Source organism: Geotrypetes seraphini, chromosome 11, assembly GCF_902459505.1.
Source record: "Geotrypetes seraphini chromosome 11, aGeoSer1.1, whole genome shotgun sequence".
Taxonomy (NCBI): Eukaryota; Metazoa; Chordata; class Amphibia; order Gymnophiona; family Dermophiidae; genus Geotrypetes; species Geotrypetes seraphini.
In genome coordinates, this window is record NC_047094.1 from 17,916,901 (window position 1) to 17,934,794 (window position 17,894).

Sequence of the window (17,894 nt, forward strand, 5' to 3'; positions counted from 1 at the left end):
AACTTTTCTTTTCTATGTAAAATAAATTTAAAAAAAAACCACAAAATCTTTTTTTTCTAAAATCCATGATTAAAACCTGGTACAAACAGGGTGAATTTTAGAATATAAGCATATTTTTTTTTCCATATGTGCGGGTTTTTTGTTTACTTTTTACAGCAAGTGTTGCAAATATAGAAATTTGTATCTGTACAACAGCAGTGGCAGCGAGTGTGGTGAAACATCCATGACCGAGCCTTCGATCTGGTAAAAGTCTGCACTGGAAGACTCTCTTGTTTATGCAAATAAAAAGAAAGAAAGAAAAAAAAAAGGACATATGTGTTTCCTCGTCCGCTAAAAAGGGAGAGAGGAATGAATTGTACACAAGAATCCACAAAATTACAGAATGAAATTATCATGCGTTGTGACATTGGGTCGGATCTGGAATACTCAAGATCATGGTTCTCATCCTTTTCTCTCTCCCTTACTTCTATGCTCATTTTTTAAATTTTTAAAATTTTTTTTAAAGAAAACATTTTTTTCTCACAGTTTTAAAGTCTGGGTTTTTTTTTTTTTAGGTTTTGGTGCATAAACTCACAACAGTGAGACCTGTTTTTATATCCATAATATATTATATATATAATAATCATATATTTTTTTAAAACTCTTTAGGGTAATTTTTTATTTTTTATTTTTTTAAATAATACTGTCTTGAAAAAAAAAGCTGCTGGGGTTTTGATTTTGGTCCAGTCATTGTAAGTCACGTGCAGGATCTACACTGAGGACTCAGGACTTGTGCTGGGCAGATACACCCTTCCAGTAATCAAGGATATCGTGAAGGTCCTCATCTTTGGCAAACTGGACCTTTTTACGCAGGGCATGGCCGGCTGCCATGTACTCTTCTTCTTTGTGACGCTTGCGATGCAGTTTGAAGCGCTCCCAGATGCTGTGTGAGGGTTTGTATGTGTACTCTGGGCTGGAGGTATAGCTCAGATTATGGTACTGAGGAGAGAGCTGTGAGTAGGCTAGCTCCCTGGGGCGGGGTCTGGTCAAAGGTTCCAGAATGGATGGCTTGCGCCCTGTCATGCTATCATGCTGTTCTCCCTGGTGTGAACCCGGGTATGAGTGCCGGTGTTCACTATATTGTCGTATTTTCTCAGCCTCTGCACGGAGGATGGCAGCTGCTGGAGTCACAGTGAGAATGGTATCAGCTGTTGGGGATGTTTTTTCAATATATTTGGCTTCTGACTTATGTCCAACGCCCCCTGAGCCTTCAGACCGGAAGGATCTAGGGCTGCGTATGGAGCCACTGGAAGAGGTACTGGAGCGTTTTGGTGGGGCATCCATGCTGTGATGCCTCTGAAGAGGATGGGTGTAACTTTCCTTGTAAACTGGGGAAAGGAAGCCATGCTTGCTGGGGATCTGCTCGGATATCAAGACCAGTTGAGGTTCTGCAGTGGACACAGCTCCCGACTTCACTCCTTGGAAAGACGTAGATTCCGATTTCAGCACATCGATGCAGTTGTTGATAATCTGGTTGACTTTGTCCACTTCCTTGGTGATAGTAGAGATCTCAGCCACAGAGCTTTGACTGTCTGGTGGAATTGAAAATTCACAGTCCCTCCTCTCGGATTGTTCCCCAGTCCGCACTTCCATATAGTTTCCCTTAGTGGTTTTTGGAGTCTCGCTACTCTCTATCAACTTGTACTGCTCCACTTCCCCTGCAGAAGGCAGATAAGGAATGCGAGAAATGGTCTCGCCACTCATGATCTGACCCTGTGAAAGCTGAGTAATGCTGGACGTTTCCAGTTCAGGTCCATACTTCAGTTCAATGATTGTCTTCTTCATGCTACCAGCTGCCTTTTTGTGCTTTTCTTCCTGCTGACGTTTCTTGCGCAAGCAGTAATATACTACTCCTAAAATGATTACCATACCAAACAAACACCCCAGGATGGTCATGATATAGTGAGTGGCAGTAGAAGGGTTAGACACCGATTCACCTGGGGTATGGTTTGGTGTGGGGAAGGTTACACAAGTGTGGTTTAACCTTAGGGCGTTGCGGACAGAGGCTACACAGTAGGTATATTTTGTGTGTGGTTTTAGTCCATCGATTTTAATAGTCTCCTTTTCCATAGTCAATTTCTGGAGATCAGTGAAGAAGCCATTGTTGTACTGGACCAAGCTGTACATCTTGCTGTACGGGTGGGGGATTTCCACCACCAATGTGGCTGTTGACTTATTCAGTTTGATGTTGAGTCGGACCTTGGAATCCGCAGGGGGGGTGTTTAAGGAGATCAGAGGGGTAGTGCCATCTCCAGAAAAACAATCATCTTCTGAACATGAGACATCTGGAGGACCCGTGGTGGCTTGGTATCTGGGAGGCATAAATCGAGGCATCAGAGTATAGGAGCCATCGGTGCAAAGAGAGGACAGCATGCTCAGAGCGTTACGGTAACTGGATCGTCCTTGACCCAGCAGGAAGTATCCGGCGTAGTCTGGCGGAGAGTCGCACTGCATGCGATCGTAAGTGCGTGTCATATTGGTAAATATGGCCAACCACTTCAGGAAGCCCAAGAGCTCACACGAGCAGTAGAAAGGGTTGTTGTACAATTCACACACAGACAATTTGTTCAAACCCACAAAGGTACTACTGTCCAGTCTCTGTATTCTGTTCATGGAGAGGTCAATGTTCATGATGTTTGGGCACTCCCAAAGAGCATTGGGTGTTACAGTTTCAATAAGATTAGCTTGGAGGTAGAGATACTCCAACTTGCCCAGACCCCTGAGTATCCCTTCAGTCAAGTTCCTAAGTCGGTTGTAGCCCAGCTGCAGCACTTGCAGATTGAATTGCCCCGAGAATGCTCCATCCTCAATATAGGATACCTCATTTTTGGTCAGGTTGAGGTATGTCAGGTTGCCAAAGCGACTCAGTGAGGAATAATGGACACTTTTAATTTTGTTCTCATTGAGTCGCAAGTCCACAATGGTACTGTTGATGTGTTGTGGGATAGCCTCATATGGGGGCTGGTTTTGGCTACAAATAGCAAGCCAAACAAAACCCTTGTCACCTTCAATCAACCAACAGTCTCCGGCAACCCTACCTGTATACAAAAAAGACATGACAGCCACCCACAGACAGAATGCTGATGTCACCACCCCACTGTGACCTGCCATCAGGGAAAAAGATCCTGGAAGAGGGATTCTCTTATCTCTTGGTATAGACAGGAAGAAGCCAAGACTGGACTAATCCAGTCTTAAATTTTCCAAGAGAGTTGCCCTTGGTTTTCTTTTTTCCACATGGTTTGAATCAAGTCTTCTACAAATCAAAAGTGTGCAAGCATGCTGGAAATCTCTCTGCCAGTTCTTTAGGAAGACACGTGGGTTCGAGTTTGGGAGATTCATTCAGGACGCCATTAACGTATGGACTCGCTTTGCATTATCCAAACTGACATCAAGGTCATGATGAGGAAAGGAAGGAGCATTTCGGAAGAGTTTTTAAAGGCCTTTTTCTCACATGCTACCTCAGCCGATTTTCCTTCTGCCACTTTGCATTTCCTGATCAGAAAAAAGTGATTGCCTTCTTCCTTAAATTCTCTTTTGTTGTCTGTCTGTGGAGCACATTTTCCTGGAAAAAAAAAGAAAGAGAAAATATATAATTACTATCTTATATTTTTCCTGAAAGATACTGTTAGGATTTCTGAAGATGAAGGAATTTCAGTGCTATAGAGAAATCCACTGTCCAACATTAGATCATATAAACAGATGGGCCCATGGCAGGGCTGGTGTATGGACAGAGCTTTTGTCACACCTTTGGTTCTACTACCATGTTTCCCCGAAAATAAGACACTGTCTTATATTAATTTGTGGCCCAAAAAACATACTACGTCTTATTTTCAGGGTAGGTCTTATTTTTGTCATTTACAATGATCATCTCTCCCTTCCTCTCCTCCACCCCAATTCTCCCTCTTTCCTTTCTCTCTCCCCCCCATGTGCAGCATCTTTCCTCCCCTCTCACCCATTTCCTTGTGCCTTCCTTCTGCAGCCTCTTTCTATCCTTCTCTCCCTCCCATCCCTCCATGCAGCAGAACCCTTGCACAGCTTCTATCCCTCCCTCCCTCTCATCCCCCCACTGTGCAACCTCCCCCCCCCACTGCTGACCCTTTCATCTCTCATAAGAACCACCGATCATGAGACCGATATACCTTTTTCTAAATGGCAGCAATCTAATCAGGCTGCTTTGCGGTCTTTTCCCGCTGGGACGTTCCATGTGCCGCGTTGCTGATGACATCATCAGTGATGGGGCAGAGGAATGCCCAAGCGGGAGAAGGCTGCGAAGCAGCCTGATTAGATTGCTGCCGACGCTGCCATTTGCAAAAAGGTATATCGGTCTCGCGGTCGGTGGTTCTGATGGGAGGATGGAAGGGTCAGCGGGGGGGGGGGGGTGTTTGCGTGGCGGGGGTGGGGGAAGCGCTGCTGTCAGCTAATCCAGTGTTTCAACTGGGGCTTATTTTTGGGGTAGGGCTTATCTACTCTAATCTAATATTTGTGCACAAACCTAAACTGGCTCTAGACGACTTGAAGAATGAAAAAGGTAGCTGGGGTATAGAAGGGGGGAGGGGAGGAAGGACGGGGGAAAGGCGACTAATAGCCTAATCATATTTGCAGAGCAGGTGCCCGTAGAGATCTTAGTCATACTAAGCAAAGACAAGTGTCTATAGGAATCTTGTAGGAATTAATTGTCAAACAGTAGAGTTTTCAGGGCTTATTTTCGGGGTAGGTCCACCTCCCCAATAGCCCTTAAGGCTGCAGGTGGCACCAATATGGCAGTATAGTAGGATTTTGGTGGGCTCACGCTTTCCACCATAAATGTAGTAGTTAGAGTAGCTTATGGGTTTGGCTTCTCCTCTCTATGGCTCACTAGCCCACCCACCTGAATACTTAAGACACTTGTGTGATGCTCTACTAGGCTTTCCCATACCAAGTGCTGCTGTTCCAGAGCCAGGTAGGTACTGTTTCATTCAAACTTTTGGGAGGTGGGATGGGGTCAGTGACCACTAGGGGGAGTGTGTAGGGCTCATTACTTAATCCCTCCAGTGGTCATCTAGTCAGTTTGGGTACCCTTTTGGCACTTAAATGCTTCTCCTACAGGTTGAAAACGTCTAAGTTCCATCTAGGACGTCCTGGGAAAGGTTCTATCATAGCTGCAGGACGTCCAAGTTTAAGACTGCTCAAAGCCCGCCCATTCCCTGCCCATTTCATACCTACCAAGACACCCATTTCTACTCTGGATGCACAGCGGGTAAGAAGTCCTGCTAGATGTCCAGAAAGTCGGTTTTGAAAATGCCCCCTTGGATGTTTTGACTAGTAAGACGTCCAAGTGCCAGTTTATGCTGTCTTTTGGATGTCTATCTTTTTTGAAAATGAGCCCCTTGGCATGCGCACATGCCAAAACTAACATGTCCTATGCTAGGCTATTTTTGCTGCGTGTAGGATGCATTGGCACGTAACACAGCTCAGTAAATAGACCGCTTAGATCGGGGTGTCCAACCTTTTGGCTTCCCTGGGCTGCATTGGCCGAAAATTTTTTTTCTGGGGCCGCACAAACGCTGCAGCAAGCAGAGGAGGGAGCTGGCAAGACTGTAAACACCCAGGGGACAGCAATGGAAAACACTGCATCGTCCTCGACCGGGGCCGCACTAAATACTTCACGGGGCCGCATGCGGCCCTCAGCAGGGCAGAATTAATTTGTCGAGGGCCCCTAGGCAAACAAGTACACTGGACCCCCTGCCCCGCCATGCATCCAGGCGGAAACAGGAAGCTGCATCAGAGGGAAGCTTTGAGCAAGCAGCACCACTTGCACAATTACAGTTCCTGTTGCCTTTCTTACCCTCGTTGCTTGCTTGTCTTACTTTCCGTCGATGGGGAAGGGCCGCGTTACCGATCGGGGTGGGGCCTGCATTGCCGATCAGTGCTGGAGGGGCCCATCACCGTTTGGAAAAAACCAATGTTGATGCCTTCCTTCATCGGGCCCCCCTGACCTTTTCGGGCCCTAGGCATGTGCCTACTTGGCCTATTGGTTAATCCTGCCCTGGCCCTCGGGACGCAGGTTGGACACCCCTGGCTTAGATTGTGGGCCCACTAGGGAGAGTATGTAATATATAAACCACTTTGGTTGCCCCTCAGAAAGGCGATATATGAGGTATGAAATAATAAAGGAGATAAATTACATAGAAACATAGAAATAGACGGCAGATAAGGGCCACGGCCCATCCAGTCTGCCCACCCTAATGTCCCTCCCCTACCTTTGCCCTGTGAATAGATCCCATGTGCCATTTCCAATTGGTGGCCAATAGTTTTGCTTTTATTCTGTAACATATATATTTTAAAAAAAAATTTTTTTAAAGAGTTACAGAGATAGGAGGTAGTCATCTGAGAACATATCAGAGATCAAGTCAACACCATCAAGAATAAATGAATGGGAAAGCGTACTGAGTTCTAAAGCTCCCCCAGCCTGACCCAGAGGGAGAATAAGAGTAAATGAATTACCAACACGGTAACTAACTTTTACCACACTGTCTGTATCTTTTCATTCTCCGATATGTTGCCCATTAGACAGTTTTCTCCCCCAACACAAAGTAATAAATGCATTTTATCAGGATCAGGGTTTAATTTCAGCTCATTACAGGAAGCAATTTGCCGCTCATTTACTTTGCAAAGTGTGAACGAAATGACAGCGTTCAGGAGATGCCACAAGGGCGAGTGGGGCTTAGCTCTTTGTTTATTAGATTGCTGTGACATGACAAGGGACCTGAGGCCTCACGCCTTGGCACGGGGAACTTCTCATGGCATTTGTGCTTCCTAGAAATGTATTCGCAATATGTTCGGTGTGATAAGGTTCTTCCTATTGCAAGGGGGAATGGTAAGGACTTCTTTAATGAGCTCTTTACGGAGTGTCTCGGTTTCATGACTATGCACCATTTTTCTTTCTGTTCCTTCTCCCCCTCCCCCACACCTTTTCTCTTAAGACTGCCATTGGGATGCTTTTATATTTCATTGATATTTTCCAATATAACTAGTAGTGTAGCGAGAGTAGGAGGCGGCCGCGGTGGTGGCCCCTCCCCCTGCACCCCCCTCTGCCCCCACTGCTCCTTCCGCGCCTCCCCCTGCTCCTTCCTGCCCCCCCCCCACTCCACACTCCCATTCTCCCTTCCCCCCCATGTAGCTCTGTAAATCTTCGCCAGCGTGAATGGCTTCTCCAGCATGCTGCTCACGCCAGCGTTGGGTTTCCCTCAGACGTCACTTCCCGGCCCTGTGACCTGGAAGCGATTCAGAGGGGGAGCCAGACCGTCGCCAACAATAGGCAGGAGAAGTTGCTTGCACTGGCGAAAATCTACAGTGGTATGGGATGGAGGGAGGGATGGTGCAAGTGTGGCATTGTGTGGCAGGGGGGAGAGGTCTTACTACCCCACTGGATACGACCATACTTTGCTCTTATTCCCTCAAATTCAATAAAGGTCACCCAAATTTGGGTGCAATCCCGAGATGCACTGATAACTTAGTTAATGGGCCAATTACAATCAATAATTAGATGCTAAGCGGGGCTTAATTTCTAGGGGAGCGATCTCGAACTCCAGACTAGCAGGAGGGTTTGTCCAGCGCCTCCCTTTCAGAAAGCCTGCAGGAAGCAGGAGGAGATGGAGCAGAGCAGAAAACAGTCCATTTCCTCCTTAATTCAATCCCGTTGTGCCTCAGGCTGCTGCCCCTAGTCTTTCTGCTCTGCCCTAGAGAGTTGCACGGGGACAGAAATCCCACACATCTCCGCCCGTCCCCGCAAGGATCCTCTCCATCCCCGCAAGGAATTACCTCCATCCCCGCCCGTCCCCATAAAAAGCAGCAATTACTTCTGACAGGATCATCAATTCCACAGTTTCTTTTGCTGTTTTCCTTGTGGAATCTCTTTGGTGGAACCCTTTTTTTGTTTTCTTTTCAGGTAATTAACTTATAAACCCCCTCTTTTATTAAGGCTGACGTGTCCATTATATTATATGGACGAACCCTGCTTCCAAAGCCTTTCATCCCTGTGGGAGTCCCGTTGGCTAGAGGGAGGTCCCCGTGGGAGTCCCGTGAGCCAGAGGAGGTCCCCGTGGGAGTCCTGTGGGTTAGGGGGGGAATTCCCGCGATCCCCGTTCCCGTGTAGACCTCTACTCTGCCCCCCAGCTCCACTTCCTTTTTCACCTCAAATTAAGCCCTGATGCTAACAATCATTTATTTAATTCATTCATTCATTTTCTACCCCCGTTGTCCCCACAAAGTTCAGAATGGGTTACAGGTTAAACAAGCATAATTTCAGTACAAGTTTACAAGTTTTTATCCTAACCTGATACATACTAGGGGTCTAATATTAATATTTATTTATTAAAAAAATTATTTACTGCATACAACTATGCGGTTTCCATAAAATTGTGTTTCTCTGCGATTATCACATATAACATAGACATGTCTAAACAACATCATTAATCGTCCCTGTTATGAACAGGGATAGAGCGCAAATTCAATCGATTCAGAAATACAAGCAAGCTTTAAATCATACATTGATGTCAAAAGAGTTCTAAAAGGCATTTATCGACTGAACTATCCCTTAGCATAAGAAGGCATTGGTAAATAATTGAATTTTCAGCATTTTCTTAAAATCCATCCTCCCCACACAAAACCGCAGGACACCAGGCAAGGCATTTTATAGTTCTACGCCAGCCACAGATATCATTGACGCTCCGATCCTAGCGTGCATAGTCGACATTCTACCCTCCAAACTTAATTTCATCCCATTTACATCTCATTATTCAAAGGGATATGTCTAAAAGATATAAAACGTCTTCGACTTATACAAAACACAGCTATCGAAATTATTTCGGGTTCAAAAAAATTTGATCACGTCGCCCCTTTGTTACAAAAAGCCCACCAGTAGCCTGTTCTGCATAGGATTACATATAAAATTGCCCTCTTGACCTTTAAAACCATGCAAACTAATGCCCCGGCATTCATAGATAGACCACTGAGCCCCCTATGACCCTCCCAGAACCTTAAGATCAACCTCCCAGCATTCCCTTAATGTCCCATCCCATCGTCGTACCCTCATTTTCTCAGTCACTGCCCCTTTAATTTGGAACTCTCTCTCTATATATATATAACTTAGAACTGAACGAAACTTGCAGAAATTCAAAAGCAGCCTAAAATGTTTGCTTTTTAAAGATGCCTATAACTGATTCTTACATACGTATCTACTCCAGCAATTTTTAACTTTCTCTAAAATTGCAGTTCTTCCCTCTTTTCCCATTGTTTTCAAGTCCTAAGTATGTTTGTTTAGTTCATGTATGTCTAATTAATTTTTTAAAAAATGTTCGTCTCCGTTATTTTTAAATACTTTGTACAACGCTTTGTACTTTCGGATAAGCGTTTAATCAAAACTTAAATAAACTCTTAGATTGATTAATTTTCCCTGAAGCCAAACAGTTACCCCGAGAGAAATGTTAAAACGTTATTTTTTGGAGATATTAGAAGTGCCAGAAGATTCATTGCCTCCTTTTACCCCGGTCTACTACTTGCTGAATAAAAATCAGAATCAACAGGAAAGAAATGAAGATCCAATTGATGTGTCGGCTTTACTTGAATTATCAGATAAAGGAAGTGCAATACCAGCAACATTGATAGTGACTTTGGCTCTTACACTGGACAAAAATTGGCTTTTGAGACTTTACTTTAACCCTTTCAGGACCAAGGGACATATTTGTCCCATAACTTTAAAATCCTATAAATTTTGATTGGGATAGTCTACAGTTCTAAATTTGATATGTACGGATTCCATATGATACTGCCTTTATGTAAACAAACTGGTTCCGACATTCATTCATTAGCGTTGTTGCCAGATTGACGAGAAGATTCACTTGCCACACTGTCCATAAGCCAGAAGTGTGATTTTAAAAAAAAAAAATAATATTTAACAAAAAAAATCAATTTTTTGGCATCTGCAAGCCCTTTTTACCATAAAAATGTCATCAAAACCACAAAAATTGGCCTACGATCCTTATGGTCCTGAAAGGGTTAAAAACAAAGAGAAAAAGCTTCTTGATTTTAAGATACAAAAGTTCCCAGATTTGGCAAGAGACACACAAAAGCGTAGAAGAGAATTCCTATTATTAAAACCTGGAGTATTAGCTCTGACGTGCATGCGCACTCCCACCTGCGTGTGTCCGTTTTCCGTGAGATGTAGGGCACCTGAGGTAGGAGTTCGCATGCGCGCAAATCTCTCTCTCTCTCTGGCCGGTCGTCGGCGTCGTCTTCGTTCCTCTCCCCGGCACACCCCAACCCCTGTTCAGCCTCCCATCCGACCCTACCTTTGGCTCCCTTAGTCCCTTGCCGCCGCTCCTCTTCTCTTCCCGTCCCGCCTCCCTTAGTCCCTTGCCGCCCCCTTCCCGCAGTCCCGGCAAACGTCCTTACTCCAGCAGGGGCCGCAGCACTCTAAATATGCTGCTTCGCGGCCTGCTACTGCCCTGATTTGCTCTGCCCGACACGGAGTAAGGACGTTTGCTTTGCCCCTGCTGGAGTAAGGACGTTTGTCGGGACTGCGGGAAGGGGGCGGCAAGGGACTAAGGGAGGCAGGCAGGGATCCTGAGAGAAGCCGCTGGGCACTTTTACACAAAAAAACAAATCCGGTAAGGGACAAAGAGGGGGGGGGAAATACTGCTACTGCACCACATACCCGCTCTCCCCTGCTCTCTACCTCACAATAGGGCAATGCAGTATTTTTTGATAATTCTCTGGATATGGCATGCTATGGTACGGCACTCTAGATTTGACATAACATGATGCAGTATTTCTGTGGTAACCATTTGGATTTGGAATACAGGCTGAGCATTTTTAGTGGACTGGAGGGGGACGGGAGGGAGGGGAGAGAGTGCGCAGCGGCTTTAAACTTTAAAATAAACTTTGGCCGGTAGTGCTGTTTTTCCGTGATGGAGGTCTGCGCGAGCTCTCCCAGAGCCTGGCCCGCACCAAGACGCGCTCCTACGGCACTACGGCTAACACGCGAAAAGAAAATAAAGAAAACGTTGGCCCCCGCCGAAGAAGCGGAAGGTGGAGGAGGGGCGTGAGGAGCCGGAGAGCTGTATGTAAATGTGTGTGTAAGTGTGTATAGCCAAGGAGGAAGTGCAGCAGGAGCAAGGAGGTGGGGAGAGTGGATTTCCCCTACTTGGATGTCAGGCATCAAGAGGATTGGAGTAAAAGCTTTGGTCCTGCGATCCTCACTCTTTTCCTGGGGCTACTGCTGGACAGGGGGGGAGCAGGACGTAAAATAGAAGAGCTACTGCTGGACAGGGGGAGCAGGGAATGGGGGAGAGGGGGTGCTGCTGGACAGGGGGAGATAAAAGGAGAAGGGCTACTGCTATATGGGGGGAGCAGGGAAGGGGGGGTGCTGCTGGACAGGGAGGTGGTAAAAGTAAGGGAGAAGGACTGCTAGCACCCGTTAATGTAACGAGCTAAACAACTAGTAATACAATATAATTCTCAGAAATATGTTTTCTTTGAGCCATATCAACTAACGGCCTTTCTCTCTTTGTCTCCCTTAGAGAAGGAAAAGAAATGAGAGCTTTAATATATTAGACGCCTGTATATCAGTTAACTCCGTACCACGTTTCTTATGTTAGCATTTCCTTATTATTCCGTTTATATTACATCTTGGATCCTATTGTGGACTTGAGTTGATTAAGCAATACCTATAGTCTTATATAACTTGGGAGAAAAATTTTTATTTTTGTTGTAATCACTTTCTGTACAAGTTAAATCTTGAATTGAATATTTGAAATTTATAAATAAATAAAAATAAAAAACAACAACAAAAAAAACCTTAAACTATGACGCTCTCTTCTCGGTTTAAAGATCTCAAAGAATTCTTGTAAGATCTTTGTATAATCGCAACAATCTTAAACTGCACATAATATATAGTTTACCGGTTACCATTTGCCATAGTTATCCTTACGGTGCAAGGTTTTCAGTACAAGTGTGATCCTAATTTGACAATTTATATGTTAGATGTGCCATTGTTACAGTGCCAGATTTTACAATGCAGGTTTTCCTTACGTGACTCATACTGGTTCTGGTGCCAGCATACATGTCTTTGTAGTCCATGGGTCGAGGGCGGTTTTTTTTTAGGTTAATTGGTACTAATTTGAATCTGTGTACACCGAAAAGCAGGTGTGGCCATGGGAGGGGCACGAGGAGGTCAAATTTGGGGGCACGAATCGGTGCCACGTGCTATTCTGTAAAGGACCCTCTGCCCAGAGCTCTTTTTATAGACTAGGGCTTAGCACTGACTTTTTTCAGTATTCAATTTTGAGCGCCATTTAAAAAATCTGGACAATCGTCCTGCCCTGATGAAGAAGGTTCTAAGTTTCGCAAGCTAGTCATAAAAAAAAGAAGTATTAGACTAATCATAAAGGCGCACAGAAAGCCTACCTTCGCCAGCTAGAATGTCATTGCCAGTCCAGCAATTATTTCAACACTATGCTATCTGGCTATCGCAAGGCTTGCCTGGGAAAGCCCTGCTGTGACACTGGAGAGGGGCAAACTGGGATAGGGGAGGAAAGTGAAGGGGGAGGCTGGCAGAGAAACTGCTTGACCGTGGGGGAGGAAGCAGTGTTCAAGAGGTTGGGATGTTGGGGGAGTGGGATGTTGGGGGAGGGACTTGATGTGTTGCTCAAGGTGGGAGGGGGGGTGTTGATTGAGACTATGGGGAGTGCATTTGTGTTGATTGGGGCTTTGTGTATGTGGGGGCAGTGGCATAGTAAGGGGGGGGCCATGTTGGTGGGTGAGCCGGCACCCTGCCTCATCTTCCCACTCCTCCCCTCGCTACCCGCGCACTCCCCCTCCCCTTCAACGTGTTCCTCGCGACCGTGACAGCTCTCCCAGTGACATCACTTCCAGGTGCATAGGAAGTGATGTCATAGGGAGAGCCGCCAGAGTTGCAAGGAACATGTTGACGTTGTTACTCGTGGTGGGGCAGAACTAGAGGTACGGGGGAAGGGAAAGGGCGCACATGCGGTGGGGGCGGGGCAGAGAGGAGGCCAGGTGCTTGTGGCCTCACCAAGACGGTGCCTAGATAGAGTGCTTTTGAGAGGATGGAATATGTGATAAAGAGGGTGGGGGGGGGGGAACTGGGACCTGTTGTTTATTTCGGTGCTGGGGTCACGCTCCGTGTTGCAGTGCTCTAGGGTTCAGCCTGCCTTGCGTGTGGTCAATGCAGGTCAGGTCAGACCATGCAGAGGATCTGCAGTTACCACTCATTAATTTTCAAGGCGGTAGCAGCAAAACCTACTGCATTTTCATAAAATTGATTCATTCAATTTTCTATACCGTTCTCCCAGGGGAGCTCAGAACGGTTTACATGAATTTATTCAGGTATTCAAGCATTTTTCCCTGTCTGTCCTGGTGGGCTCACAATCTGGGGCAATGGAAGGATTAAGTGACTTGCCCAGGGTCACAAGGAGCAGCGTGGATTTGAACCCACAACCTCAGGGTGCTGAGGCTGTATCTTTAACCACTGCGCCACTCTAGAAATCAAAATGTATCAAAAGTGAGCTGAGTAAAGGACAATCAAGCCATTATGACATCACTGAGGAGGTTGGCTCTTAGGCATTGGTGGAATGAGGCATTATGATGTCACAATCCCAGCTCTGGTTATCAGAGGCTGAAGCTTTTCACACTATTTATTTATTCAATTTTCTATGCTGTTCTCCCAGGGGAACTCAGAATGGTTTACATGAATTTATTCAGGTACTCAAGCATTTTTCCCTGTCTGTTCTGGTGGGCTCACAATCTATCTATTGTACCTGGGTTAAGTGACTTGCCCAGGGTCACAAGGAGTAGCATGGGGTTTGAACCCACAACCTCAGGGTGCTGAGCCTGTAGCTCTAACCATTGCGCCACACTTTCACTATTTGTTTCCCATTTAATTTGTTTTCTATCCCGTTTTCCCCCAAAGAACTCAGAACGAGATACGGGTTAAACATACATAATTTCAGTACAAGATTTTATCCTAACTTGATACATACTAGGGATCTAATTCCAATATACATCATATACAATTTATAGGTTGAATTTGTCATAGTCACAGTTTAAGATGTTTCAAAACAAGTTTTATCGGAATTGACATATACTGAGTATTTAGTACCAATATGCATTTCTTTTGATCCATCGGTCGTGGGCAGGGGAGTTAGGTGAAGAGGTTGGATTTTATTGTTTTCCTAAAGTTCAGGAGTCCTTCAAGAGATCTGATCTGCAGGAGCAGTCGATTCCAGTGGCTCGGTATGAAGTGGGAGTACGAGCGTCCTTTGCAGTTGAAGGGCACGGCCCCCAAACATCCTGATTTATATATTTAAAATTTTTACGTACATCTCACAAGGTTTTACAGAAGCAATCAAAACTGTGAACAGAATTGAAGACCTATAAAAACGAGAATCATTGAGCTCACAAACAACTCAGCAGCTGCAAAACCTCCTCATCCATCCCCTACCTAGGGTTGGCCCACAGGCTACTTGATGATAGGAAATGGGGACTTGTACGCTGCCTTTATGTGGCTTTGGCATTTCAAAGCTGACATGCAAAGCGGTGGGCACTGGAGGATTAAATGACTTGCTCAGGGTCACAAGGGGCAGCACCGGGATTTGACCTCCCAACCTCGGGGTGCAGAGGAGCAGCTCAGCCAGTGAGACGCAACCCTTCCTCTGCTCTTGTGCTCCTCAACTGATCAGCAGCAAGAAATCAATTACTAGAGCAAACGGAGAGCTCATCCTGGGACTGCGAGGTGAAGAAAGATAGAAGCAGGTCCTGCAATGATGTATATTGTGTAGCTGAGTGAGTTATTTAAAGAATGCAAGTGAATCAGATTTACTGACCAGGTCAATTTGGCCTTAAGTAGGGAAAGGAACAAGATAAATGCAAGAACTGTGGTGATAAATTAACAACTATTTGCAGATGTGGTCCCTCTCCACAAAAGAAGAAGCAAGGTGGAAGTTCGGAACTACAGGCCCATTAGTCTGATCTGTTTGGTAAATAAATTAATGAAAACATTTCAGAAATTTAATTCCGAGATTTAATAGTAGATATTCAGAATGCAGCTGTATTTATTGAAAAATGTATATACCGTTTGAAAACTACGCGGTTTACAAAATTACATGCATGCATATTAAAACATGTTTAAACAAGACAAACACAAGAAAACATTAACTAACGATATCATTATTAAATTCATCCTACAAGATGGAAAGACAATCCCCCCCCCCCTGTTCTACGAAACTGCGCTAGCAGTTTCTAGCGCGGGGAGCCGCGCTGAATGGCCCGCGCTGCTCCCGATGCTCACAGGAACTCAATGAGCGCTGGGAGCAGTGCGGGCCATTCAGCGCGGCTCTCTGTGTGTTCTCTGCGCTAAAACAACGCTAGCGCGGTTTCGTAGAAGAGGGGGGAAAAATCCCATAAAAGCATTTACAGGATGGGAAAGCATTAGCATTAGCACATGAAGGCATTGTAGAAGGGGAAGTTTTACTGATAGGTGATTTTAACATGCTGGATGTTGATTGGGGTATCCCTATTCCAGGATCTTCTAGAAGTAGGGTGATCCTGGATTCTCTACAAGGAGAACTGTTCCAGCAGTTGGTAATGGAACCCAAACGGGATGGGGTCATACTAGATTTAGTGCTTACAAAAGGGACAGTGTTTCTGATGTTACATTGGGTAACCATGTGGCATCCAGTGATCACCGCATTGTGTGGTTTAATATTAAGCCACACAAATTAATTCAGGTGGTTTAGTAAGTTTAAGAATATATTATCGTGGTTTTATTAAGACAAGTGTAGAGAGGGCTCCTTCGAATGTAAAGGTTCTAGACTTTTAAAAACTAATTGTGTTCAGATGGGGGATTACATCAAGGAATTGTCTGGATGGGAACGTCTGGAAGGATTGGAAATGCGGTGGACAAAACTGATAGGAGCGATTGTAAGGGCGACAAACCTTTTTATGAGGCAAGTAAAAGTAAGAGGAAAAGAAGGCCGCTTTGGTTCTCAAAAGTAGTAGCTGGAAAGGTAAGGAAAAAGAGGTTAGCTTTCATAAACTACAAGAGATCGCAGAAAGAGGAAGACAGGCTAAAATATCTGGAAAAGTTAAGAGAGGCTGGTCGAGTAGTCGGGAAAGCAAAGGTGCAAATGGCAGAAAAAATAGCTGACATGTTAAAACGGAGGGGACAAAACATTTTTTAGGTATATTAGTGACAGGAAGAGGTGTAAAAGTGGCATTGTGAGACTCAAAGGTGAAGGGGAGAAATATGTAGAAGCTGAATTGCTTAACAAATGTTTCTGTTCTGTGTTCACAGCAGAAGCACCGGGAGCGGGAGTGAAGAAGACAAATGTAAATAGGGATGGAGGTGTGGTAGACCCTGATCGATTTTCAGAGGATTGTGTTCGTGAGGAGCTAGCTAAACTAAAGGTGGACAAAGCGATGGGGGCCTGTTGGTATACATCTGAGGGTAGTGAATGAACTTAGGGAAGTTCTGGCAGCTCTGCTGGCTGACCTTTTCGATGCTTCCCTAGTACCGGAGGACTGGAGAAGGGCGGATGTGGTCCCTCTTCACAAAAATGGAAGTAGGGAAGAAGCAGGAAATTACAGGTCAGTAAGTCTGACTTCAGTGGTAAGTAAATTAATGGAAACACTTTTAAGACAGAGAATAGTGATGATTCTGGAATCTAGTGGATTACAGGACCAGAGGCAACATGGATTCCCTAGAGGTAGGTCTTGTCAGACAAATCTGATCAATTTCTTTGACTGGGTGACCAGAGAATTAGATAGAGGGGTTGTATTTAGATTTTAGCAAAGCCTTTGACAGCGTTCCACAGAGGCACCTAATAAATAAACTGAGTGCCCTTGGGATGGGCCCCAAAGTGACGGGCTGGGTCAGGAACTGGTTGAGTGGAAGGCGACAGAGGGTAGTGGTCAATGGAGATCATTCTGAGGAAAGGGATGTCACCAGTGGTGTGCCTCAAGGTTCTGTTCTTGGACCTGTTCTTTCTAACATTTTTGTAAGCGATATTGCTGAAGGGCTGTCGGGTAAGATTTGCCTCTTTGCAGATGTTACAAAAATCTGCAATAGAGTAGATGGGGAGAACATGAAGAAGGACCTCTTTACACATCCAGGGAAGGTTGGTGGGTGGGGGGAGGGAGGGAAATATACGTTGAGGAGTTAAATTATAATATTGAAATCACATCATATGTATTATTGTATTAGTAATTAAGATGAGGATGGAAGTAAATGACTGTTTAATATAAGGAAGTTCTTTTTCACTCAGAGGGTGGTGGATACATGGAACGCGCTTCCAGAGGCTGTTGTAGACAAGAAAACATTAAATGGTTTCAAAGAAGGTTTGGATAGATTCCTAGAAGAAAAATGGATTGGGGGGTATAGATAGGTATAGACCATTGCTCAGGCAATGGGCCTGATGGGCCGCCGCGGGTGCGGACCGCTGAGCAGGATGGACCTATGGTCTGCCTCAGCGGAGGCAACTTCTTATGTTCTTATGTTCTTATAGTTATTAGTGCGTTCTATGCAGTATTTATGATTCACCAATTGTATTGCACTATCAAAGTTTGAAAATCAATAAAGATTTAGTGGATAAAGGTTTTAGTAGCATGCTCAGAAAGGAAGGAACAGATTTTGTTGATATTACAAAGAACGAAATGGCAGGCTTTAGCGGTCTGTTGGATTTGTGCAGAGAAAGAGAGAGAGAGAAGTCAACGGTGGCCTTGTTGAGACAGGGAGGATGAGAATTAGAGAATGGCACGGTGACAAAATTCATCACCGTTCCCGTCCCCGCGGATAACCG

At 45.1% G+C, this 17,894-nt stretch overlaps 1 protein-coding gene and 1 long non-coding RNA gene across 4 annotated transcripts in view; one reads left to right on the forward strand and one right to left on the reverse strand.

The window, feature by feature from the left end:
* LOC117368918 overlaps positions 1 to 17,894 on the forward strand; it is a 75,336-nt gene that overhangs the window by 41,607 nt on the left and 15,835 nt on the right. The window lies entirely within an intron of this gene.
* ELFN1 (extracellular leucine rich repeat and fibronectin type III domain containing 1) overlaps positions 140 to 17,894 on the reverse strand; it is a 181,959-nt gene continuing 164,204 nt past the window's right edge. For all 3 annotated transcript variants that reach the window (XM_033962693.1, XM_033962692.1, XM_033962694.1), the window contains one exon: positions 140 to 3,601. In XM_033962693.1, the coding sequence (XP_033818584.1) occupies positions 763 to 3,150 (2,388 nt within the window). In that variant the 5' untranslated portion in view covers positions 3,151 to 3,601 and the 3' untranslated portion in view covers positions 140 to 762. The remainder of the gene's footprint in view (positions 3,602 to 17,894) is intronic.